At 43.2% G+C, this 22,230-nt stretch overlaps 1 protein-coding gene across 3 annotated transcripts; it reads right to left on the bottom strand.

Moving 5' to 3' along the window:
- Nucleotides 1–2,393: 2,393 nt before the first annotated feature.
- LOC107111698 (triggering receptor expressed on myeloid cells 2-like) lies at nucleotides 2,394–20,992 on the bottom strand. Of its 3 annotated transcripts, none has more exons than XM_015412706.1 (5): nucleotides 20,889–20,992; nucleotides 14,512–14,856; nucleotides 13,823–13,880; nucleotides 4,009–4,193; nucleotides 2,394–2,669 (listed from the first exon to the last, which is right to left on the bottom strand). In XM_015412706.1, the coding sequence occupies exons 1-5, from the start codon at nucleotides 20,944–20,946 to the stop codon at nucleotides 2,665–2,667; spliced, it is 651 nt and encodes a 216-aa protein (XP_015268192.1). In that variant the 5' UTR covers nucleotides 20,947–20,992; the 3' UTR covers nucleotides 2,394–2,664. The 3 variants fall into 3 exon arrangements, with proteins under 3 accessions (XP_015268192.1, XP_015268194.1, XP_015268193.1); XM_015412708.1 differs by having other exon boundaries at nucleotides 4,027–4,193; XM_015412707.1 differs by having other exon boundaries at nucleotides 13,823–13,877.
- Nucleotides 20,993–22,230: the final 1,238 nt, after the last annotated feature.

Raw genomic sequence — 22,230 nt, 5'->3', positions numbered from 1 at the left:
CTTCCCACGCACCAGTCAGCCAACCAGCCTTTTATCTCCTCCCACCCTCAGCTACATTTATTATTCATTTACTTAATTTATACCCCACCTTTTTCCACAGTGGGGAACCAAAGCAGCTTGTATCATTCTCTTCCATTTTACCTTCACAACAACCTGTGAGGTAGGTTAGGGGGGGGGGAGAGAGAGAGAGAGAGAGAGAGAGAGAGAGAGAGAGAGAGAGAGACTGACTCAAAGTTACCCAGCAACAGAGTGGAAATTTGAACATGCGTGTCCCAGATCCTAGTCTGAAACTCCAGCCATTGGCATTCTTTTGGTGGTTGTTGAACAGTAGTGAGCAGCCTGGCCCCAAGGAGTCCTCCTTTAAAGGCCATAATAGCCCTGATAAGGGTTCTGCCTCCTCCACCACCACAATATTGTTGTGGTTGCCTAGCAATAGGTATTGATGTCTCAAAAGGCATCTATTTCTTAAAGTTATAGACCCTGCTTCTATTATTGTGGATTTTTTAAAAGCCTCCAGTATATTTTTTGTTTAGATTTCAGATTTTTGTGTGTGAATCTGAGGCTTTTCCAAGATTTGTCGAAAATCTGTCTGGTCTGTTCATGGCCTCAGTCTCTAGATTCAAGTATCCATAGATGGGGATACATTGAGAATTAGCAATATTGTCTTTTTATCCAAGTCTTCATTCACTGCTGCATTTAGGAAACAGGATAATGTGTGGATTTTGGGTATTTAAATGTTTGATGGGTGGAGACTCTTTCATCATTTCAGAAAACCTTAAGGGTAGCAAAAGTGGTTTTTCCCCCCAAACCAACATGTTGTTGTATTACCGATGCCCAACACCTTGGGCTGATTGATGAATGTGGATGTATAGGTCACATTCAGTCTGATAAAGTGAACCTTACTCGGATAGTGGTATTAAAAAATCCCAACGTTTAGTTGTAGTAAATCCCAATTAAAAATTCAGCCTTAGAATTTAGCAAACATCTGGAACCTGGTCTTTCCATTGGGCTTTCTTGTTGTTGCTTTGCTGCATCAACAGAAAATACCCAATGGCCAAGGTTTTCATTGTGCAGATAGCTCTTTAGCCTAGAGAAATTAGTTCCAGTGCTTGTGGTATGTAGGAATCTCAGGCTAGAGAGAAGATATTGCAAAATGGGAAGTGATAGACCACAGGAAAGGGTGCCATCTTGGTTGTCTATTTTTGTAGCACACTGATTTCCTGGTTGCACAACAGACTTAAAAAAAAAATTCAAATTGAGATCAGACTTCCTGAGGCCTTATGCTTGTTCAGCAGTTCTATTTGCACTCAGTTAATAATATCTTTCCAAGCATTCCTCAGCAATAATTCTGTCTACCATGTGAAATGGACTTGAACTTCAGTCTCCTTGAATCTGACACTGTTGAAAGATGTTTGTATTCTAGGCTTCTTAGACTGTGCATAAGGACTGTCTATTTTATAATATTTATTAAAGCATTCCAGCAGTTCTGCAAAACTATTATGTAGACCATATGCTACAACTTTCCCAGCTTACCAGGGACAGTTCTCCTTTTCTGTTATGTTTCCCTGGTAAATCAGCCCTATTTTTGCATTTTGGGAATCCTGTGTTTAAAAAAATTAGTGTGAGTTGCAAGAGTTAACATCATTCAAAATTCATCTTCCTCCCCACAGTCTTTAGAAGTTAAATCAGCGAGGATACATCTTGCCTTTCATGCAAACGTGTGAACATGCATGCACATGAACATAAGGGCACCATCGTGTACCTAAATGACCATCTCAGATTAATAATTAGGGTTTTCGCTTCTTACCCTAGACACTGGAGGTCTTGCCCCCTTAAATCTACAGCTGAAGTAAAAAACTAGCTGTGGTTCCACATTCTTTCCACATTCCAGCTGCAATCTTACCTGTTGTGTGGCACAGCTGGAGACCTGTTGCCATATCACCTATAGAAGAAAGAGAAGATGATAGGTCTGCAAGGGGAATAGGTAAGATGAGCTGCAGGGGAGACAGGTCTGCTGCTATTTCTTCTGCATCATCTGCAGACTTAAAGAGTAATACTTGGTGTCCAAGACAAGAGGGGGCAACCCAAGCAATCGAAGCCTAAGACATGTGTGTGAATTACTATGCTTACCCTATGAAAGCATTCTGTGTGGTTCCTATGTTATTTAGATGTTTGAAAAAGCCACTCTATGCACATTTTATATAGTACTTTAATTATATATAAATAATCAGTGCATGTCTTCTCTCCAAGATACTTCTTATTGTGTACTGTTGCCTCCAATCCATCCACAGAGATCCCTTCAATTCCAACAAGCATTTCCACTCATTTATATCTCAACAAAATTTTATTCTTGCTTTGTAACAATTATTATTAGATACATTTTGCAAAAGAGTCAAGAGAGAAGATCCCTTACAGTTACTATACTCCCCAGGCCACATTTATTTTATTCGTGATAGCAAAGCACAGTTGTCTCCATCTGTCCTGTTGGCTTTGCAAGTGAAACCACGGCAGTCCTTGTGCTGGGCATGAGGTGAAAGGATAAAGCAAGCAGGTCTTTCTTATGCTGGCTGTATCTGCAGGAGCCATCTCCATGCTCCTATCAGCGAATTCTTACTTGTTCTTTGCCTTCCTTCCATCACATCTAGTTATAACAACCTTTTCTTGTTAGGCTGGAAACAGGAAGAGGAATCTAAGTTATTAAATGAAATGAAGCAGTGAAATAAATACAGTCCATGGCCATTGCTGCCACTTGAGCTTCTCTTTAAAACTTCGCAGAGGCTAGCAGATGTGGCTGAATTTTTCTTTTTAAACAAAATAAGTTTCTAACATGATCATAGACAAAAATTGGAAAAATTAAATAGCAATAGATCCTAAAGGGTTAGAAACAAAACAAAAGAAAACCACCTCCCCGCCAAATGTATAGTTTTAAGACCCCATGATGTGCAAGTCCATGGCATTACCCCTCCCCATTCGTTTAACCTGAGACTGGGGGAGTCAGACTGTCTCACAAGCATTATTCTGAGCATTTTTACAACTAGGGCTGCCAAGCTGCAGGTGAGTCCAGATCTCCCAGAATTACAAATGATCTCCAGACTACAAAGATCAGCTCCTCTGGAAAAATGGCGGCTTTGGAGGGTGGACTGTATGGCATTATGTGCCACCGAGATCCTTCCTCTCCGGCTCCCCCCTTCAACAAATCTCCAGACCCCAAACCAGATTTGGCAACTCTGTTTACAACATTAAAATGTGTAGAATTATGTGGGAAATGTCGTAAGATTATTGCACAAATCATTCCTCATTCAGGGATGGCTCCACAATGAAGACAGAGTAAGCGGCCACCTATAGTGACACAATCCAAAAGAGGCCAATGATTATGAAAGTAATCTGTGTGCAGGCTGCATCAAGTGTGGCCTGTCCTTAAAGTAACAGATAATTTGCCCCAGAGTCCTATAGCAGTGGCCCTGTGCCACACTAAATTCAGGGTCTCCTCCAGGTACCAGTATTGCAGTTCAAGCTGAAAGCAATATGCAGTCTGTGCTCCCATGCTACTTTTATTATTTTCTTTTTTTTTTGGCCCCCCCCGAAGGGGATTTTTAAAATTTGCATTTCTAATAAAACTACAAAACTACAACAAAAAGGGGAGGGGAAACTACAAGCTATGAGAAAAAGAAAAAGAAGGCAGTAAAAGCCCAAGTGTTGAAGGTTCCAAACTACTCAAAGAAAAGATTTGTTACTCTTAACAATTACTTTCAGACATGAGGAGTATCATCAATCATTGCTTCAGTTGTCGAAACCAGCTTCTACTTTTATTATTTTCTGTTCTGGTGAAAACTAAATATGGACCCCAGAATGACCTGTGATGTATGGGATATTCTTAGTTTGGGTAAGCATACCCTTACCTTGTTTTTCCTACACTGATTCAAAACATTGTCTACCGAGCCCCATCCCTGTTGTCTAAGGTTGAAAAGGGCTTGACGCATCCCCCCAAAAAACCTCTACTGACCCCACCTGTACTAGTGATGTCACCTGTGAATGAGAGAAGCTGGTGCTCATTTTCCCTTCTGCTGCCATCCTCCAACCTTCTGTTCTTCTGGCTCCAGGCAATAATCAAGAGGAATATAACAACTAGGCATTTGAAACCCAGGAATCCAGCCACAACGAAGTGCAGATTTATTCCAGCAGTTCCTATGGTGCTTTGGAAAGTAACAAATGCAGGGTAGTGTTAAGCAGATAATTCAGTGTGAAAAGGTATTTTGAAATGAAGATGGGAAATTAGTGTTCAATAGATAGCCCTGGGTTTGCTGCTGCTATTGTATATGCTTACACTCCATTCTAAAAGCTAACAGACTTCGACCTTTTAAAACAGGCTGTTTTTCTACCTAGTATGTATGGGTGCAGTTCCTTTGATTTGATCCTATCTGTTACATACACTGAGGACCTAACAATATGCTTCATAGACCTCTTGTCCTGAGTGTTGGCCCTGGTCTCAGAGACCAGACATTCTTGAGGATTTGTGTGCTTGGAAATTAACTCCTAGATGTGCATGGGCCTGATTCAGATTGGTACCATAGTTGATGGAGAGAGGAAGATATAATCTTTTCCCCAAGCACCATTCTCCTCATCTAAAATTGCCTCAAGGGGCCACTATTAGCCTTGTTGGGGGAATTTTATGTAGGGGCCGCCGCTCCCACCACCACTAACGGTGGAAGTATCATCAAGTTGGATCGCCCTTGATAGCCTGGCGGCAGGGTGAACTACATGGCGGCAAGATCAGCCGATTAGCTTGGATTATTACTGCCGGAATGATACAACTAATGCTGGCAGGGGTTATTTTTTGTAGAAGTTAACTGTTAGAGTCAACTGCAGACCATCTTGGAACTTAAAGAACTTAAAGCACTTTATTATTATTATTATTATTATTAATAGTATGTTATTGATTGTATCTTTGTGATTTTATTGGATTTTAATGAATTTTATGTATGGGCTTAAGCCCCTGTAAGCCGCCCTGAGCCCACTCGCGGGGTAGGGCGGGGTAGAAATACCTGAATAAATAAATAAAATAAAATAATTTACCTGTACTGATTGGCTACAATTAAGTTTCCTTAATGGAGCAAACAGGGATTCCTTGGGGCTATTTCAGACATGCGGGTGACATAGGGTTGCCAAGTCCTACCTTAAGCTGCAGCAGGGGACTCCCGGTTTGCTCTGGGAGTGCCCCCGTGCGCCGCGAGCACGTCACCCGGAAGTGACGTGGCTGCGTCGGGCGTGCCGGGGGCAGGGCTACGGTCATCCGAGGGAAAAACATAGAGTTTTCCCTCGGATGACCGCGGCCCCGCCCCCGGTGCGCCTGGCGTGGCTGCGTCACTTCCGGGTGACGTGCTGACGCCGGGCCTGTCCTGTGCTTTGGGGGTGGGGTTCCCCCCGGGGCCCAATCCACCGGCGGCAAAGAACGGGCCTCTGGGGTGGGGATTTCCCCGCCCCCCGGCTGGTCTTGGCAAGCCTAGGGTGACATGAGGTCTTTGTACAACACATAAACATACATGAAATATGAAAAATAACTGTAGAAATACCAGAACAAGAAAAATGTAGGTTCTCACATATACAATAGTCCCAAAAATCTAGTCTCAAGAAAGAGAGTTGCAGCTCTTCCTTCTTTCACAGTTCATTGTGTTTTGAAAATGTTGCTCTTGTCATGTTATATTTGCTTAACATTATTTGTGGCAAGAATAAAATCCCTTTTGCTACCAAGAGTTTACAGTCCATACTGGAATATGGCAAAGGGTCCAAAATCTCCCTACAGAAACGGTAAATAGGCTGACTCAGGTGGGTAGCTGTGTTGGTCTAAATCAGCAGAACAAAGTTTGAGTCCAGTGGCACCTTTAAGACCAACAAAGTTTTATTCATGGTATACGCTTTCGTGCGCACGCACTTCTTCAGATACATTGAAATGGAAGTTACCAGTCCATACGCATAGTTAAAGTGTGAGCAGCAGATTAGCACACAGCATATTAAAGTTGTTTGATAGATGCAAGGACCAAACTGGAATAACAAGCTTAGTTTATATGGTCACCATTTGTTTGGGTTTAATTCTGAGGGAAACCACAGTGAAGGAAATAAATATATCGAAATCAGAGACTGATGGGCAGATGTACCCTTGTGGAACTGTGGAATGCTGAGAGTATTAATGGAGACCTTGCTGTCACACTCCCATCCACCTCCTCTCAAGCGTGGAGGTAACCTTAGGGCATCCTCGTCTTAGAGGTGGAGCAATTGGCTGTGCAGTGTGTTTTCTCTGTCCCCAGAACAGAGAAATCTATTCTAACCTACCATTCCAAATTATATTATATTCTACTATTTATTACTGTTCATAACATTACAATCTTGTATTCCAAATAAGAATTAGGCTGGTCTGTGATCCATACTTGAATGTCAGAATGGATTGCTGCCAAATCCTTACAAAGTCGAACCCTTCCCCCATCCATGTTTTTTACTCTGATTTTTTTTAAGCTGTTGTTCTCCTAGTGGAGGTCTGTGACCAGAAATAATTTCTGCCAAGGGTCTAGGGTTGCCAGCTCTGGGTTGGGAAATTCCTGGAGATTCCTGGGGAAAGGTGGGGTTTGTGGAGGCGAGGGACCTCAAGTGAGGTATAAATAGCAGAGTCCACCCTCCAAAGCAGTCGTTTTCTCCAGGGAAATGGATCTCTGTTATCTGGAGATCAGTTGGAATTCCTGGAGTTCCTGAGGCCCCACCTGGAGGTTTGCAGCCCTTAGGGCCCCGGGACAAAAACCACAGGCATAGGGTGAATTCATATATAACCTTCTGTACCACCCACATTTCCTGGGGAAAGGTGGGGTTTGTGGAGGCGAGGGACCTCAAGTGAGGTATAAATAGCAGAGTCCACCCTCCAAAGCAGTCGTTTTCTCCAGGGAAATGGATCTCTGTTATCTGGAGATCAGTTGGAATTCCTGGAGTTCCTGAGGCCCCACCTGGAGGTTTGCAGCCCTTAGGGCCCCGGGACAAAAACCACAGGCATAGGGTGAATTCATATATAACCTTCTGTGCCACCCACATTCTTTTGCTTTATAAGGATTTAGCAATATCTGGTTTGTGTTGTGCTGCTATCCTGTATGTTTGTACACCTGGCAATGCACATTTAAGTTGTATTACCCTACAAAATGGCATAGCTCGAGAACCCTAGTGGGGCAATCTATTAAATCCTATTGTAGCAGTTAGACTTGTACCCACTCACTGTGATTTGATAATTTCTGTCAGAACAATCTTGCATATATCCCTGGTGAAATGCTGCCGTTAAGAAGAACAGAAGCTGAGATGAAAGTCTCTACGGAGGTATCAAATTCAATAGGACCCAGAATTCATTTCCCCCCCTTCTGCAGCACAGAAAAGGATAATGCTCAGGGTAACTCTGGGATGGGAATTTATAAGTTTCTCAGAATGTGGCCAGAAATTTATTTTCAGTAGTTAGAAGTACCCAAATACCTCCAGTCTGCTCCAATCTAGTCATGTGGGTTTTTTCATAGTTCCTCTTCAGAGAGGCAGTGACAGAACTGTCACAGGCTTAGCATGGTGTGGCATGTAGTCTGCTTTCTTGGCTTCTATAGTGTGCATGCATGTGTCATGGTCAAAAATTAACTTGTGAAAACTGAGACTGTATTAGTCACAAACTTAACTATAGAAAAGAGCAAGAGTCCAGTAGTACCTTAAAGACTAACAAAATTTGTGGCAGGGTATTTGTACAAATAGAGAATTATTTGTACAAATAGAGAATTATTTGTACAAATAGAGAATTATTTGTACAAATAGAGAATTATTTGTACAAATAGAGAATTATTTGTACAAATAGAGAATTATTTGTACAAATAGAGAATTATTTGTACAAATAGAGAATTATTTGTACAAATAGAGAATTATTTGTACAAATAGAGAATTATTTGTACAAATAGAGAATTATTTGTACAAATAGAGAATTATTTGTACAAATAGAGAATTATTTGTACAAATAGAGAATTATTTGTACAAATAGAGAATTATTTGTACAAATAGAGAATTATTTGTACAAATAGAGAATTATTTGTACAAATAGAGAATTATTTGTACAAATAGAGAATTATTTGTACAAATAGAGAATTATTTGTACAAATAGAGAATTATTTGTACAAATAGAGAATTATTTGTACAAATAGAGAATTATTTGTACAAATAGAGAATTATTTGTACAAATAGAGAATTATTTGTACAAATAGAGAATTATTTGTACAAATAGAGAATTATTTGTACAAATAGAGAATTATTTGTACAAATAGAGAAATTGGCCAAAAAGACTCACACAACCTCTTTTAACTTTAAAAGGGGTAATTTCTCTGATATGAGGGGACACGTGGGGAGGAAACTGAAAGGAAAAGTAGAAAGGGTCAAAACAATTGGGGAAGCTTGGAAACTATTTAAAACTACGATCCTAGAAGCTCAAAAAATATATATTCCGCAGGTTAGGAAAGGCACAAACAGGTATAGGAAAAAGCCTGCATGGTTAACAAACAGAGTAATGGAGGCTGTAAAAAGTAAAAAGAATTCCTTTAAGCAGTGGAAAGCTAGTCACAGTGAGGCTGATAAAACGGAACACAGGCTATGGCAAATAAAATGCAAGTCTGAGGTCAGGCAGGCAAAAAGGGAATATGAGGAGCATATAGCAAAAAACGTAAAAACCAACAATAAAACTTTCTTCAAATACATTAGAAACAGGAAACCAGCCAGGGAGGCAGTGGGGCCCTTGGACGACCAAGGGGTAAAAGGAGTATTGAAGGATGATAGGGAAATGGCTGAGAAGCTAAATGCATTTTTTGCCTCCGTCTTCACTGTGGAAGATGAGAAGTGCTTGCCCACTCCAGAACCACTGATTTCAGGAGGGGTGTTGGAAGACCTGAGTCAGATTGAGGTGATGAGAGAGGAGGTCCTAAAACTGATAGACAACTTAAAAACTGAAAAATCACCAGGCCCAGATGGCATACATCCGAGAGTTCTGAAAGAACTCAAATGTGAACTTGTAGATCTCCTGACAAAGATATGTAATCTTTCCTTAAAATCTGCCTCCATTCCTGAGGATTGGAAGGTAGCTAATGTCACTCCCATCTTTAAAAAGGGTTCCAGAGGAGATCCGGGAAATTACAGGCCAGTCAGTCTGACGTCGATACCGGGTAAATTGGTGGAAACCATTATTAAGGAAAGAATTAGTAGGCACATAGATGAACAAAACCTATTGAGGCAGACTCAGCACGGTTTCTGTAAGGGAAGATCTTGTCTCACTAACCTGTTAGTGTTCTTTGAGGGGGTGAACAAACATGTGGACAAGGGGGATCCAATAGATATTATTTACCTTGACTTCCAGAAAGCTTTTGATAAAGTTCCTCATCAAAGGCTCCTAAGTAAGCTCAAAAATCATGGGATAGAAGGACAAGTCCTTTTATGGATCAAAAACTGGCTAGTTCATAGAAAACAGAGAGTGAGTGTAGGTGGGCAATTTTCTCAGTGGAGGGTGGTAAGCAGTGGGGTACCGCAGGGATCAGTACTTGGTCCACTGCTTTTTAACTTGTTCATTAATGATTTGGAGATGGGAGTAAGCAGTGAAGTGGCTAAATTTGCGGATGATACAAAGTTGTTCAGGGTGGTGAAAACCAGTGAGGATTGTGAGGCACTCCAAGGGGATCTGTCAAGGATGGGCGAGTGGGCGTCAACATGGCAAATGGGGTTCAATGTGGCCAAGTGCAAGGTGATGCACATTGGAGCCAAAAATCCTAAATATAAATACACATTGATGGGGTCTGAACTGGCAGAGACTGAGCAAGAGAGAGATCTTGGAGTTGTAGTGGATAACTCACTGAAAATGTCGAGACAGTGTGTGACTGCAATAAAGAAGGCCAATGCTATGCTGGGGATTATTAGGAAGGGTATTGAAAACAGATCAGCCAATATAATAATGCCCCTATATAAATCAATGGTGAGACCTCATTTGGAATACTGTGTGCAGTTCTGGTCACCACACCTTAAAAAGGATATTATAGCTTTGGAAAAAGTGCAGAAAAGGGCAACTCGAATGATAAAAGGGTTGGAACACTTTCCCTATGAGGAAAGGTTAAAGCGCTTAGGGCTCTTTAGCTTGGAGAAAAGACGACTGAGGGGTGACATGATCGAGGTTTATAAGATTATGCATGGGAAAGAGCAGGTAAAGAAAGAGGTACTTTTCTCCCTTTCTCACAATACAAGAACTCGTGGGCACTCCATGAAATTGCTGAGCGGTCGGGTTAGAATGGATAAAAGGAAGTACTTCTTCACCCAAAGAGTGATTAACACTTGGAATTCACTGCCACAGGAAGTGGTGGGTGCTACAAGCATGGATGGCTTCAAAAGGGAATTAGATAAGCATATGGAGCAGAGGTCCATCAGTGGCTATTAGCCACAAGGTATAGCTAGGGGCTCTGGGGCAAGTGATGCTCTGTCTTCTTGGTGCTTGGGGGGGTCAACAGTGGGAGGGCTTCTAATGTCCTGGCCCCACTGCTGGACCTCCTGATGGCACTGGTATTTCTGGCCACTGTGTGACACAGAGTGTTGGACTGGATGGGCCTTTGGCCTGATCCAACATTGGCGTCTCTTATGTTCTTATGTTCTTATGAGCTTTCATGAGTCACAATGAGCAGTGACTCATGAAAGCTCATACCTAGGGTTGCCAGGTCTGGGTTGGAAAATATCTGGAGACTTTGGGGGTAGATCCAGGAGAGGGCGGAGTTTGGGGAGGGGAGAGGCCTCAGCATGGTACAATGCCATAGAGTCCACCTTTCAAAGCAGCCATTTTCTCCAGGGGAGCTTATCTCTGTCAGCTTGAGATCCAGGGCTTTTTTTGTAGAAAAAGCCCAGCAGGAACTTATTAGCATAATTGGCCACACCCAACAGCAGAAACATATTAGCATATTAGGCCACACCCCTGACAGCACAGCTCATTAGCCTATGAGGCCACACACCTGTGTTATCAGAAGTGTGTTCATCCAGCCACACCCACCTTTTGCTTCTTATTCTGTTTACCTTGTTTGTTGTCAAAACCCAGGGATTTTTTTGTAGCAGGAACTCCTTTGCATGTTAGGCCACACACCCCTAATGTAGCCAATCCTAATGAGTTCCTGCTGTTGGGTGTGGCCTATTATGTCAATGAGTTCCTGCTGGGCGTGGCCAACTCAGGAGCCAGCCAGAACTCTGTTCCTGTGCGTTCCTGCCCAAAAAATAGCCCTGTTGAGATCACTTGTAAAAGCGGGAGATCCCCAGGCCCCACCTGGAGGCTGGCAACCCGACTCATACTCTGCCACAAATGTTGTTAGCCTTTAAGGTGCTACTGGACTCCTGCTCTTTTCTACTGCAATAGACAGACTAACATGGCAACAGCTCAGTGGTAAAAAATATGCTTTGCATGAAGAAGATCCCAGGTTCAATCCACAGCAGCTCCAGTGAAAATGATCAGGTACTAAGAGATGCAAAAGACCTCTATGTGAAACCCTGAAGAGCTGCTGTCAGTCAGAGTAAGCAATACTGACCTCTGTGTGCAATAGGATCCTGGACAACATGGACCATTTCTTTGATCCAGCTGAGCTATTCTAATGTTCTTATGTACCTGCCTTTTACTGGGACAACTTTCATACTTTTGATTATGTATAAACCTGTTGTCTGGGCATGCTACAAATTATTCCCAGCTTTCAGCTCTTAAACTACAAATATGTAGAATGAATATCAACCTCTGTGCTGGACATTAAATTCTAGCCTTGTTCATGAACTTCTTAGCATCTCAGTCCCATACACAGGATGACTTCACATTTTGATAGTACACTTGTCAAGTGACCCTGTCTTCTGGGACAGAATGTGAGAACATTAGCAGTGTCTCATATACCTGTTAGCTACTGATGAAACTGAGCCACAGTATTGGGAATTTGTTTCCTATGATGGTTCCTCTGGTAGCAGGGCTCTGGAGATGGACAGAGTGCAAGAAGGATAGAGTGTGATTTGTATAACACTCTAACAGTAGCAATCCTAAGCAGAGTCACATCCCTCTAAGTTAATTGAAGGGGATAACTCTGCTTACAATTGCACTGTTAGGCCATGGATAAGCACCATTATCATTGGTTAGGCTTCCACAGCTATCAACTTTTATCATAAGCATTATTTTTAATGATTTGCTATGAGCATGCCCCAACCTTGTCATAAGAACATAAGAGAAGCCAATGTTGGATCAGGCCAATGGCCCATCTAGTCCAACCCTCTGTCACACAGTGGCCAGAAATACCAGGTGCCATCAGGAGGTCCATCAGTGGGGCCAGGACACGAAGCCCTCCCACTGTTGCCCCCCCCCAAACACCAAGAATACAGTGCATCACCTGCCCCAGCCTGTGAGTTCCTATCTATACCTTCTGGCTAATAGCCATTGATGGACCTCTGATCCATATGTTTATCCAGTTCCCTCTTGAAGCCGTCCATGCTTGTATCCGCCACCCCTTCCTGTGGCAGTGAATTCCATGTGTTAATCACTCTTTGGGTGAAGAAGGACTTCCTTTTATCCATTCTAACCCAACTGCTCAGCAATTTCATTGAGTGCCCACGAGTTCTTGTATTGTGAGAAAGGGAGAAAAGTACTTCTTTCTCTACCTGCTCTATCCCATGTATAATTTTGTAAACCTCGATCATGTCACCCCTCTGCCGTCGTTTCTCCAAACTAAAGAGCCACAAGTGCTTCAACCTTTCTTCATAGGGAAAGTGTTCCAACCCTTTTATCATTCTAGTTGCCCTTTTCTGCACTTTTCCCAATGCTATAATATTATTTTTAAGGTGTGGTGACCAGAACTGTACACAGTACTCCAAATGAGGACATACCATCAATTTATACAGGGCATTATGATACTAGCTGATTTGTTTTCAATTCCCTTCCTAATAATCCCCAGCATAGCGTTGGCCTTTTTTATTGCAGTCACACACTGTCTTGACATTTTCATTGAGTTATCTACTACGACTCCAAGATCTCTTTCTTGGTCAGTCTCTGTCAGTTCAGACGCCATCAACGTGTATTTATAGTTAGGATTTTTTGCTCCAATGTGCATCACTTTGCACTTTGCTACATTGAACCCCATTTTCCCCATTGATGCCCACTCGCCCGTCCTTGACAATCCTCCCTGGTTGTCACCACCATGAACAACTTCATGTCATCTGCAAATTTAACCACTTCACTTGTTGTTGTTCAGTCGCACAGTCAAGTCCGACTCTTTGCGACCCCATGGACCAGATCACGCCAGGCCTTCCTGTCTTCCGCCGTCCTCTGAAGTTGGCTCAATTTCATGTTCGTTGCATCTATGACACTGTTTAACCATCTCATCCTTTGCCGTCCCCGTCTTCTTTGACCTTCACTGCTTACTCCCAACTCCAAATAATTAATAAACAAGTTAAAAAGCGTCAGACCGAGTACTGATCCCTGTGGTACCCCACTGCTTACCACCCTCCACTGAGAAAATTGCCCATTTATACTCACTCTCTGTTTCCTATTAATCAGCCAGTTTTTGATCCACAAAAGGACTTTTGGATCCTGTATACAAATACAACATCTGGATGCTGTATTTTTTTTTTAGTGTGGTGAGAGCTGGCAAACTTTGTGTTTTCTACCTGTTGTGTTCTGTCCAGGTTGCAATAGGAACACGGTTAATTCTTGCTGATAGGCCAGAGTTCCTGAGTACATCCCACAGGCACTGGTGCAAAGAACTGGCTGAAAATGAATGTATGGTTTTACCTGGAGATGCTGTATACTGCTCTGGGCTCCTCTGGTGCCTCAGTCTTCCATGTGCCTGCTGGCAGAAACACTGCACTTTAGTGGCCAAAAACTATTACACTGAGACATTGTAAGAAATAGTCCATTATCACGACTAATAACAGAAAGATGGAGGGAAATGTGACATTGGGATTGTCACTGATCTGTAGCCTGAAGTTTATAATTTTTGTGGAAATAGGAATGACTATCCAAGAAGGAAAAACATACTTGCTCAACTTTTTATGTCTTATCATATGCACAAAGTGTTCCTGATAATTTCTGCCTGTCACTATGTCTCTGTCCAACAGTGCTATGGTTTTAGTTGCAGTAGTTAGTAAGAAGAATGCTCTCTTTTTTTGGTTTTTCTTTTTGTGTGTGTGTGCTTGTGAGACTGGAAGTCATGGTGACTTCTGGTGACCCCTAGTTGAACTAGGATGTTTCAGAGAGCTGGCTTGCGATTGTCTGCCTCTGCGTCCCAGCCCTGGTGTTCCTTGGAGGTCTCCCTTCCAAGTACTTGCCAGGGTCGGCCCTGCTTAGCTTCCAAGACCTGATGAGATTGGGCTTGCCTGGGCTATCCAGGCCAGGGAATAAGAACGATGCTCTTGAAGTGTATTGTAGCACAAATCCGGGTATTTAAAAGGCAGCGCTCAGGCAAAACACTAGAGACTTACCTCGCAGAACCTTCAGCTTCACCTTGCACAGGGTACTCATGCTCCCCAAGAAGTCTGCCTTATACTGATACAATCCGGCATCCTCCTTCTTCAGTGGGTTGATGGTCACTGTGAGGATCCCATTCTGGATGTTATCAGCGATGGAAGTGGTGCCATTCCTCCTCTTGAGGAATGGCATCCAGAAACGCCGGGCACTGACAACATGCTGGCACACTGTCTTGCTGATGTGTCTGCACCAACTCTTTTCTCTCCACTGATTCTCCTTGGGATTGTAGGTGCAGTTGATAGAGACTGACTCCCCTTCAATCCCATACACGACTGCAACATTATTTGCTGCATAGGCATCTAGGAAGTAGAGAACAGTTGCATTACAAAATGAAGGAATGGAACACAGGTGACCGGAGTATAGTACTGGAAGGACTTACTAGCTCCCAGGACTTATTAACATCTAGGGATCCTTATAAACTGTTGGTTGCTTTTAGAGATTAGGTTTAAATTTTTTAAAAATAGGGGTTAATTAGGTCTAGTTAGGAAGCTTTCCCCACCTCTTGTACTAATTGGATATTTTTCTTACTTAGTGATAGGGAGGGAAGTAAGAAAGGAGGTTGGGTGGGAGGGAGATTGATGCTGGGAAGTAATTTTAAACTGCCTAATTGAATGTGGATGCAGATATATTAGACCTTGATTGTACTGAAATTATTAGAACCATAACTCTGTTGTACTGTGGATTGTTGTAGTGGGTGGGGGCAGAGGAGGGAACAGGTGGATGGACTGGGATGACATCTTGCAGGGTGCCAGCACTGGGCTAGGGATCCCAGTGATTGGGGGAAGGGAGGTATGGCGGTGGGAGAAGGTCTTGGAATGGAAGAAGATGAGATATGAGCATGCTCGATCTTCTTCCAACTTTTTTTTTGTTTCCTTCCAACTTTTGACTCATCTCAAGACACACCGGTGTGAAGGCTAGGATTATGAACCCCTCTTTGACACTGATGCTGTGCAATGCCAGGTTCATTAACAATAAGACCAGAATGCCGCATGATTATCTTGCAGCACAGAACATGGACCTGGCTTGCTTGACCAAGACCTGGGTTAAAGAGGCCAAGACAGTTGCCCTGCAAGAACTTTCTCCCCCAGGGGTCTTGGTCCTCCATCAGTCCCAGGGGTGGGGTTGCAATACTCATCTGGGAGGGTTTCTCCTTCAAACCACTTCCCGTCCCAAAGATCACTGGTATTGATTGTGTTGATCTAGTGTGGGACACTGAGGAGAGCTTGGCTGTATGTCTGGTGTACTTTTCTTCTAGTGCACCAGCCAACAGCCCGCTGAGCCTGTTGGACATGGTAGCCATATGGGCCTTGGCTGTTTTTGGGGAATTTCAGCATCCATGCTGATGAGGTTGCCACTTCCAGCCAGGCTTCAGACCTGGTGTCCTTCATGGCAGCACTGGGGCTCCCCCAATTTGTATTGGGTCCCACACATCAAGCGGGCCACACACTGGATTTGATCTTTGGCATGGGGATGGACATAGATCTGACAGCGAAGGAAGAAGCGCCATGGTCAGATCATTTGGTTTTGAAGGCCCTGTCTAGGTGATAGCCAATTTATGCTCGCCCATGGAGGCTAATGGACCCAATTGGGTTCCAGAATGCTCTGCAGGATCCGATGTCTTCTGATGACTCATTGGATGAACTGATAGAAGACTGGTTTTCTCATCTCTCTAAAGCCATCGATGCAGTCGCTTCCCAGCATCCTCTTTATTCTTGTCAAAAACCATCTCCCTGGTATACTACGGAACTCAGGGGGATGAAACGAGAACGTAGACAATTTGAGCGAGTTTGGCGGCGTGTTTGTGATGAAGCCTCAAGAACAGCTTATAGGATGTTTATGAAAGCCTATGAGGTGGTGGTGAAGGCTGCAAAGAGGGAATTCTAGCCTCCATAGCGTCCACTAGCTCACGCCCAGCACAATTGTTTAGGGTAATTAGATCTCTGGCAACCCTCTCAGAGAGGAATCAAAGGTTAGGAATTTGGCTGTTAGCTGTGAGGCATTTGTGAACCTCTTTGCAGATAAAATCTTGTCACTCTGCCGTGACCTACCCACCAATGTTGATACAGTATGTGAACTGTGTTGGAAATGTGTGACTTGCAAGGTCTAGATTCCAGTCATTATAGGGTTAATCTGTTTTACCTTCTGTGCTATTGTTTAGACTGACCTGGAAGGAAACCTGGCACAGAGCCAATGTAAACAAGACCTGCGAAACTGAGTAACATTGATTGGGTAATGCAATCAGGTGACTTCCTTCTAGGGGTCAAGAAGAAGGGGAATCTCCATTGTTGTGTGACTATGTGTTCTGTGCTGTAAGGATGTAAAGATGTAGGTCTAGATATCTCTTTTGTTTTGTAGCTTTCCATGTGAACCCTTCCCTTAGAAAGCTTTTTTCATAGAAAGAAATGTCTCCTCTCCAGTGAAGCAAAGATCCATTGCAAACTCTGAGTATTTAAGTATTTTTGCCTATACTGGAGGCCCCTTGGCTGTCTTCAGATTCAGTTTTTGAGAACTTCAGCCTGCTCTTCTCTGCTGATGTCAATAGGATCTTGGGTGCCGTTAGGCCAACCACTTGCCTCTTGGATCAATGTCCCTCATGGCTGGTGAAAGCTGGTGGTGAGAGGGTACGGGGCCTACTGATGGACATTGTCAATCTGTCCCTGGAGACAGGGGTCTATCCAGAGGGTCTGAAAGAGGTGGTGGTAGTACCGCTATTGAAAAAACCATCTCTGGATCCTACTGATCCAGCCAATTACTGCCCAGTTTCAAATTTGTCGTTTCTGGGTAAGGTGATTGAGAGAGCGGTAGCCTAGCAGCTCCAAAGTTTTCTGGATGACACATCAGCATTGGCTCCATTCCAGTCCGATTTCCACCCTGGCCATGGGACAGAGATGGTGTTGGATGCCCTGACAGATGATCTCTGTGCTGTGGCAGTTACACTGGCTTCCAGTGCAGCACCGAGTCAGATTCAAGGTGTTGGTATTGACCTTTAAGGCCTTGAGAGGTCTGGGACCAGCATATCTCTGGGACCGTCTCCTCTGGTATGTCCCCGGGAGAGCATTGCACTCTGCTGAGAAATCTGCTGGTGATCTCTGGCCCCAAAGATATTCGGCTATCCTCAACCTGAGCCAGGGCTTTTTTGACCCTGGCTCCAACCTGGTGGAACTCTCTGCCAACCTCCATCAGGGCCCTGTGGGACTTAATGCAATTCCACAGAGCCTGCAAGGTAGAGATGTTCCACCAGGCTTTTGGTTGAGGACAGCCACGGTTTTCCATCACAGCTGGCACCCTCCTCTTTACTCCTGCTCTTCCAGCTTTGGCCTCCTCCAATAACCTGCCCATGAGATGGAAGAACAGTCTAGAAGGGGTTTTTAAGTTAAATTATAGATGCCATCTGGAGATTGTGAAATTAAGATAAACTGTTTGTTGATTTTAATTGGTATTTTTGTATGTTTTAATCTGTTGTAAACCGCCCAGAGCCCTGTGTAAGGGATTGGGCAATTTAGAAATAACAACAACAACAACAACAACAATATAATCTGTTGCTTGTATGATCCACATGTCCCTCAAAATGTCTTGCATAGTTTATATACACACATTGGGAGATTATACTTTACATGCAGGGTGTAGATCCAAGCCAAGTAATTTGCATATGAATTGTTCTTTTGAGAGTTCAGCTTGTATCAGACCTGAATCCCCCAGAATCTCATTGGATAGAGTGGAGGACCAATCAGCTGCATCACAGGCATTATTGACGGAATTGGCAGACAGAGGTTTAGATTAGAATTTACCTTGATCATGTATATTACCTGTGTTGAGGCTGGGTAGGAACAGCTTGAGCTTCAAACTGATTGCTAAGAAGTGAAGGGAGGTGCACTGGTGTGAACACGGCTTTAATAAATACCACAGGAGGGGTGAGAGACAAAGCAACCTGAAACAATTGCTTCAGGCTGCAGATTCCAGAGAGGCATCCATTTTCCTGCCTCCAGTTAGCCTAGCACCAGGTACAAAACTGTCTAAAGTCAAGCCAGGAATGGGCTATGCAGTCATACAGAAGAAGAGGAAGAAGAGGAGGAAGAGATTGGATTTATACCCCCTCCTTCACTCGGAGTCTCAGAGCGGCTTACAAACTCCTTTCCCTTCCCCTCCCCACAACAGATGCCCTGTGAGGTAGGTAGGGCTGAGAGAGTTCTCTCGAGAACTGCCCTTGAGAGAACAGCTCTGACAGAACTATGGCTTGCCCAAGGTCATCCAGCAGCTGCAGGTGGAGGAGTGGGGAGTCAAACCCGGTTCTCCCAGATTAGAGTCCATGCACTTAACCACTACACCAAACAAGAAAAACAAGGTGCCAATTTCATACCTCTCCGCTGAGGAATAAAGTGGCCAGAGCAAAGGATAGGGAGCCCATTCTCACAGGCTCAAGCTGATTTTTTCTTTTTACGGGAAAGCTACAGATAACTGTGTGGCCATGTCTAGTAGGGTTTAGAATAGTCCTCTGTCTTTTACTTTCTGGAGCAGGAAAAAGAATACCTTGTCCAGCAATCTAACATTAATCACACTCCCGTCCTACAGAATACTTTCCAAAACTTTCTAACCAATTCTACTGACATTTTGATATATTACATATCCTGCTCCTGATCTGACCTGCCACGGAGGCTCAGAAAACAGGAGCTGAGCTTAGGCAAAATCTGAATCCTTCATAGTTATATATATGGATATTGCAATTTCACTAAAGATGTATGCTGTTCTCTGTTCTCAAGGCTTCCTTCCTATCTAAAGCCCATACTGTAGATCTGTTGACTATGAACAACAGCAAGGGTTATGCCATCAATAAAGGGCTTTCTCATCCAGAGTATCTCCTCTTCTGTCCTCCCAAGATAACCTCATCTCAGCTCTTTCTGGGACAAGAAGTTAAGATGAGAAGATACTTTGGGTTGGTTTGTTCAGCACTTGATGACTCAGGAACAAACCTGACTTTACAGTAGCATGATCCAACTCAGTGTGCTGAATTCATATAAGCAGGGTGCTGGGGGGCATTTAATGCACTGTATTAGTGGGCTAGCAGCCTGACTAGCCCCGACTAGCACTCCCTTGTCAGAGTTTAGAAACTAAGCAGGGACTGGCCACAGTTAGTACTTGGATGAAAGACCTCCAATAAAACTAGGATTGCTACACAGAGGAAGGCAATGGCAAACCACCTCTGCTCATCTCTTGTCTTGAAAACCCCATGGTCCTGGAGTCACCATGATTTGGTTGCAACTTGACCACACACTAATTATTAGATGTGCAGGAAGGGCAGTTTGACATTCCCTCTACCATCCATGGCCTTTCCCTTGAAACTGTTTCTCTCTGACATTTTTCTCCTGTCATGGTTCATTTTGATCTTGGATACATACAGGCAGAAAAAACAGCTGTGCCCAGCCTGAGGGAGGAGAACAGGCAGGGGGAACAGTTCCATTGATACTACACTTTAGATAGCCTCTGACCAGTGTTCCCTCTAAGCAGAGTTAGTGTGAGCTAGCTCACAGTTTTTAGCCTCCAACTAACAGATTTTTGTCTTCCGCCAGGAAGGATGGCTCCAGAGCAAACTAATTTATGCAGTAGCCAAATCGCTCACTCACAACTTTAATGCCAGTAGCTCACAAGGCAGAATTTTTGCTCACAAAACTCCACAGCTTAGAGGGAGCATTGCCTCCGACCCTCCCTCTGTTATATATAGATATAGTGGAAACCCAACTCTTAATAACTGGCTTGGAAGTCAGCAGCATATTGGGTTGTTTGCCTGAAAATATTGTATTTGAATGGATGTATTTAATCTGTGGTGGCTCATTCAACCGTGCAAGTCATTACCTGATGTATGCATGAACTGGCACAGAGAAAAGTCCAGCAGATGACTGCTTCTGCAGGATCTGAGATTTCATAGCCTTACATCTTGTGTACAGAAATATAGAATGCTAGGACTGTACAGCTGGAATGGATTTGGTGGTCATTTACTCAATCCCCTATGTTGAGACATAATTCCCCGTGCACAATATCACTAGCAAGTTATCCTGTTTCATGGCATGCAGTTTACATGGTGCCACAAGCACACTGCAGAAATAAGCAAGATGTACCACACCAGAAGTGCTTGGAAAGGTAAGAAATAAGCTTGGAAAAAACCTTTAAATCCAGATGGCTATGCTTGGACAGGATCAGCTGTCTCCTGTCCTCAGAATCATGCATATAGGTCAGTCCAGTCATTACCTGACCCATTCATACTGTATATGGCACCATAATCTATTCTAAACATCTGAAGTTCCCAGTCATCCAACCCAAAGGGGCTTTAATTTCTTACCTGACAAGGACACTAAGATGACAAGATGTATAAACCTCTCCATCTGGCTCTGGCACATAAAAAATATTTCCAATGAAAAAGAAAAAGCTGGTCTTGCACAAGGACAGAACTTTTGCCTTACTGTGCATAAAGGAATCACAACAGGAACTTCTGCTGCTCTCTGTCTTGGGTTAAGCAACACACCAGTGAAAAGTCTCACGCTGGCTGAAAAAGTGGACATCAGCAGTGACATGTTTCACAAGCCTGTGTCTAACCCATGAAGGGGGAGGGAAACGGCTACATCAGAAATGGAAATAGTGAAATTAGGCACTGCATCAAGCATCACCTCTGCACCCCAGACTAGTCCTATTAACTCAAGCTACCCGTGCCTCCAGATTCCGAAAGGTCTTTCATAGGCTATACAAATGAAACATATGGTGTATGCCATATTTAACATACTTGGCCCACTTATTGGACACACGGTGTGAACACTTGGACAGGAGGAACAGACTATGTTGCAAATACACCATTTCTCACATCACAGGGAGTTGATATGACTACATCCCAGTATATTTCAGCTAATTCTGTATTGGAGAGCAAGTTAGTGTCTAAGCAGTGAACCCCAAAATGCTGAGATGTTGAATGGAATTTCATGTATGAGATCCTGACATCTAGCAGTTCTTAAAAAAAAGAAAGAAAAGAGTAAGGCACAAACATGCTCTGTATCTTTTTTTTGCTATCATTAAAATTGAGAACAAAACTTAGCTATGTATAAGCCAGCCCATCATACATATTCAGGAGGGCATTTTTATCCAGGTAATAGGGCTATAAGAATGGTTCAGAAAGGGATCGGGACTGTGGACTGGACTACTATGTACACTGCATACTATCTGTTGCTATATAATTTAACATGTCTTACTTACGCTTTATTTCAGCCATGTTTCAGATTTCTGCAATCCTAATCCTATTACATTGCTTAGTGGGTGTCCCAGCCTGTTGATTGTATTGATTTACACAGTGTAATCTGCCTTAAATCTCAGTTTTTTGTTATACCTGGAACAGGGAAGCAGAGGGTTCCATGTAGGAAACCCTAACATGAAGCAATTTCTCACTTTATGTGAGATTGGTTAACCATAGTAACAGGAGGAACAATCCTAACCAGTCCAAAGTTATTCAATGGGACTAGCTCCAAGGAAAGTGTCCATTGGATTTCAGGCTGTGTTAAGTAAGCACACAGAATGAATGCAGCTTGTGTCTATAACACCAGTTCAGTGGTTTCTTTCCCTTTAAAAATCCCATCACACCTTTGGCTCATGCTCCATGCCATCTTGCATCCCTATATCCTTGGCAACAACTATTTCCT

This window comes from Gekko japonicus, unplaced genomic scaffold (genome assembly GCF_001447785.1).
Source record: "Gekko japonicus isolate JY-2015 unplaced genomic scaffold, Gekko_japonicus_V1.1 scaffold647, whole genome shotgun sequence".
NCBI lineage: Eukaryota > Metazoa > Chordata > Lepidosauria > Squamata > Gekkonidae > Gekko > Gekko japonicus.
This window is presented reverse-complemented; position numbering and strand designations above follow the sequence as displayed.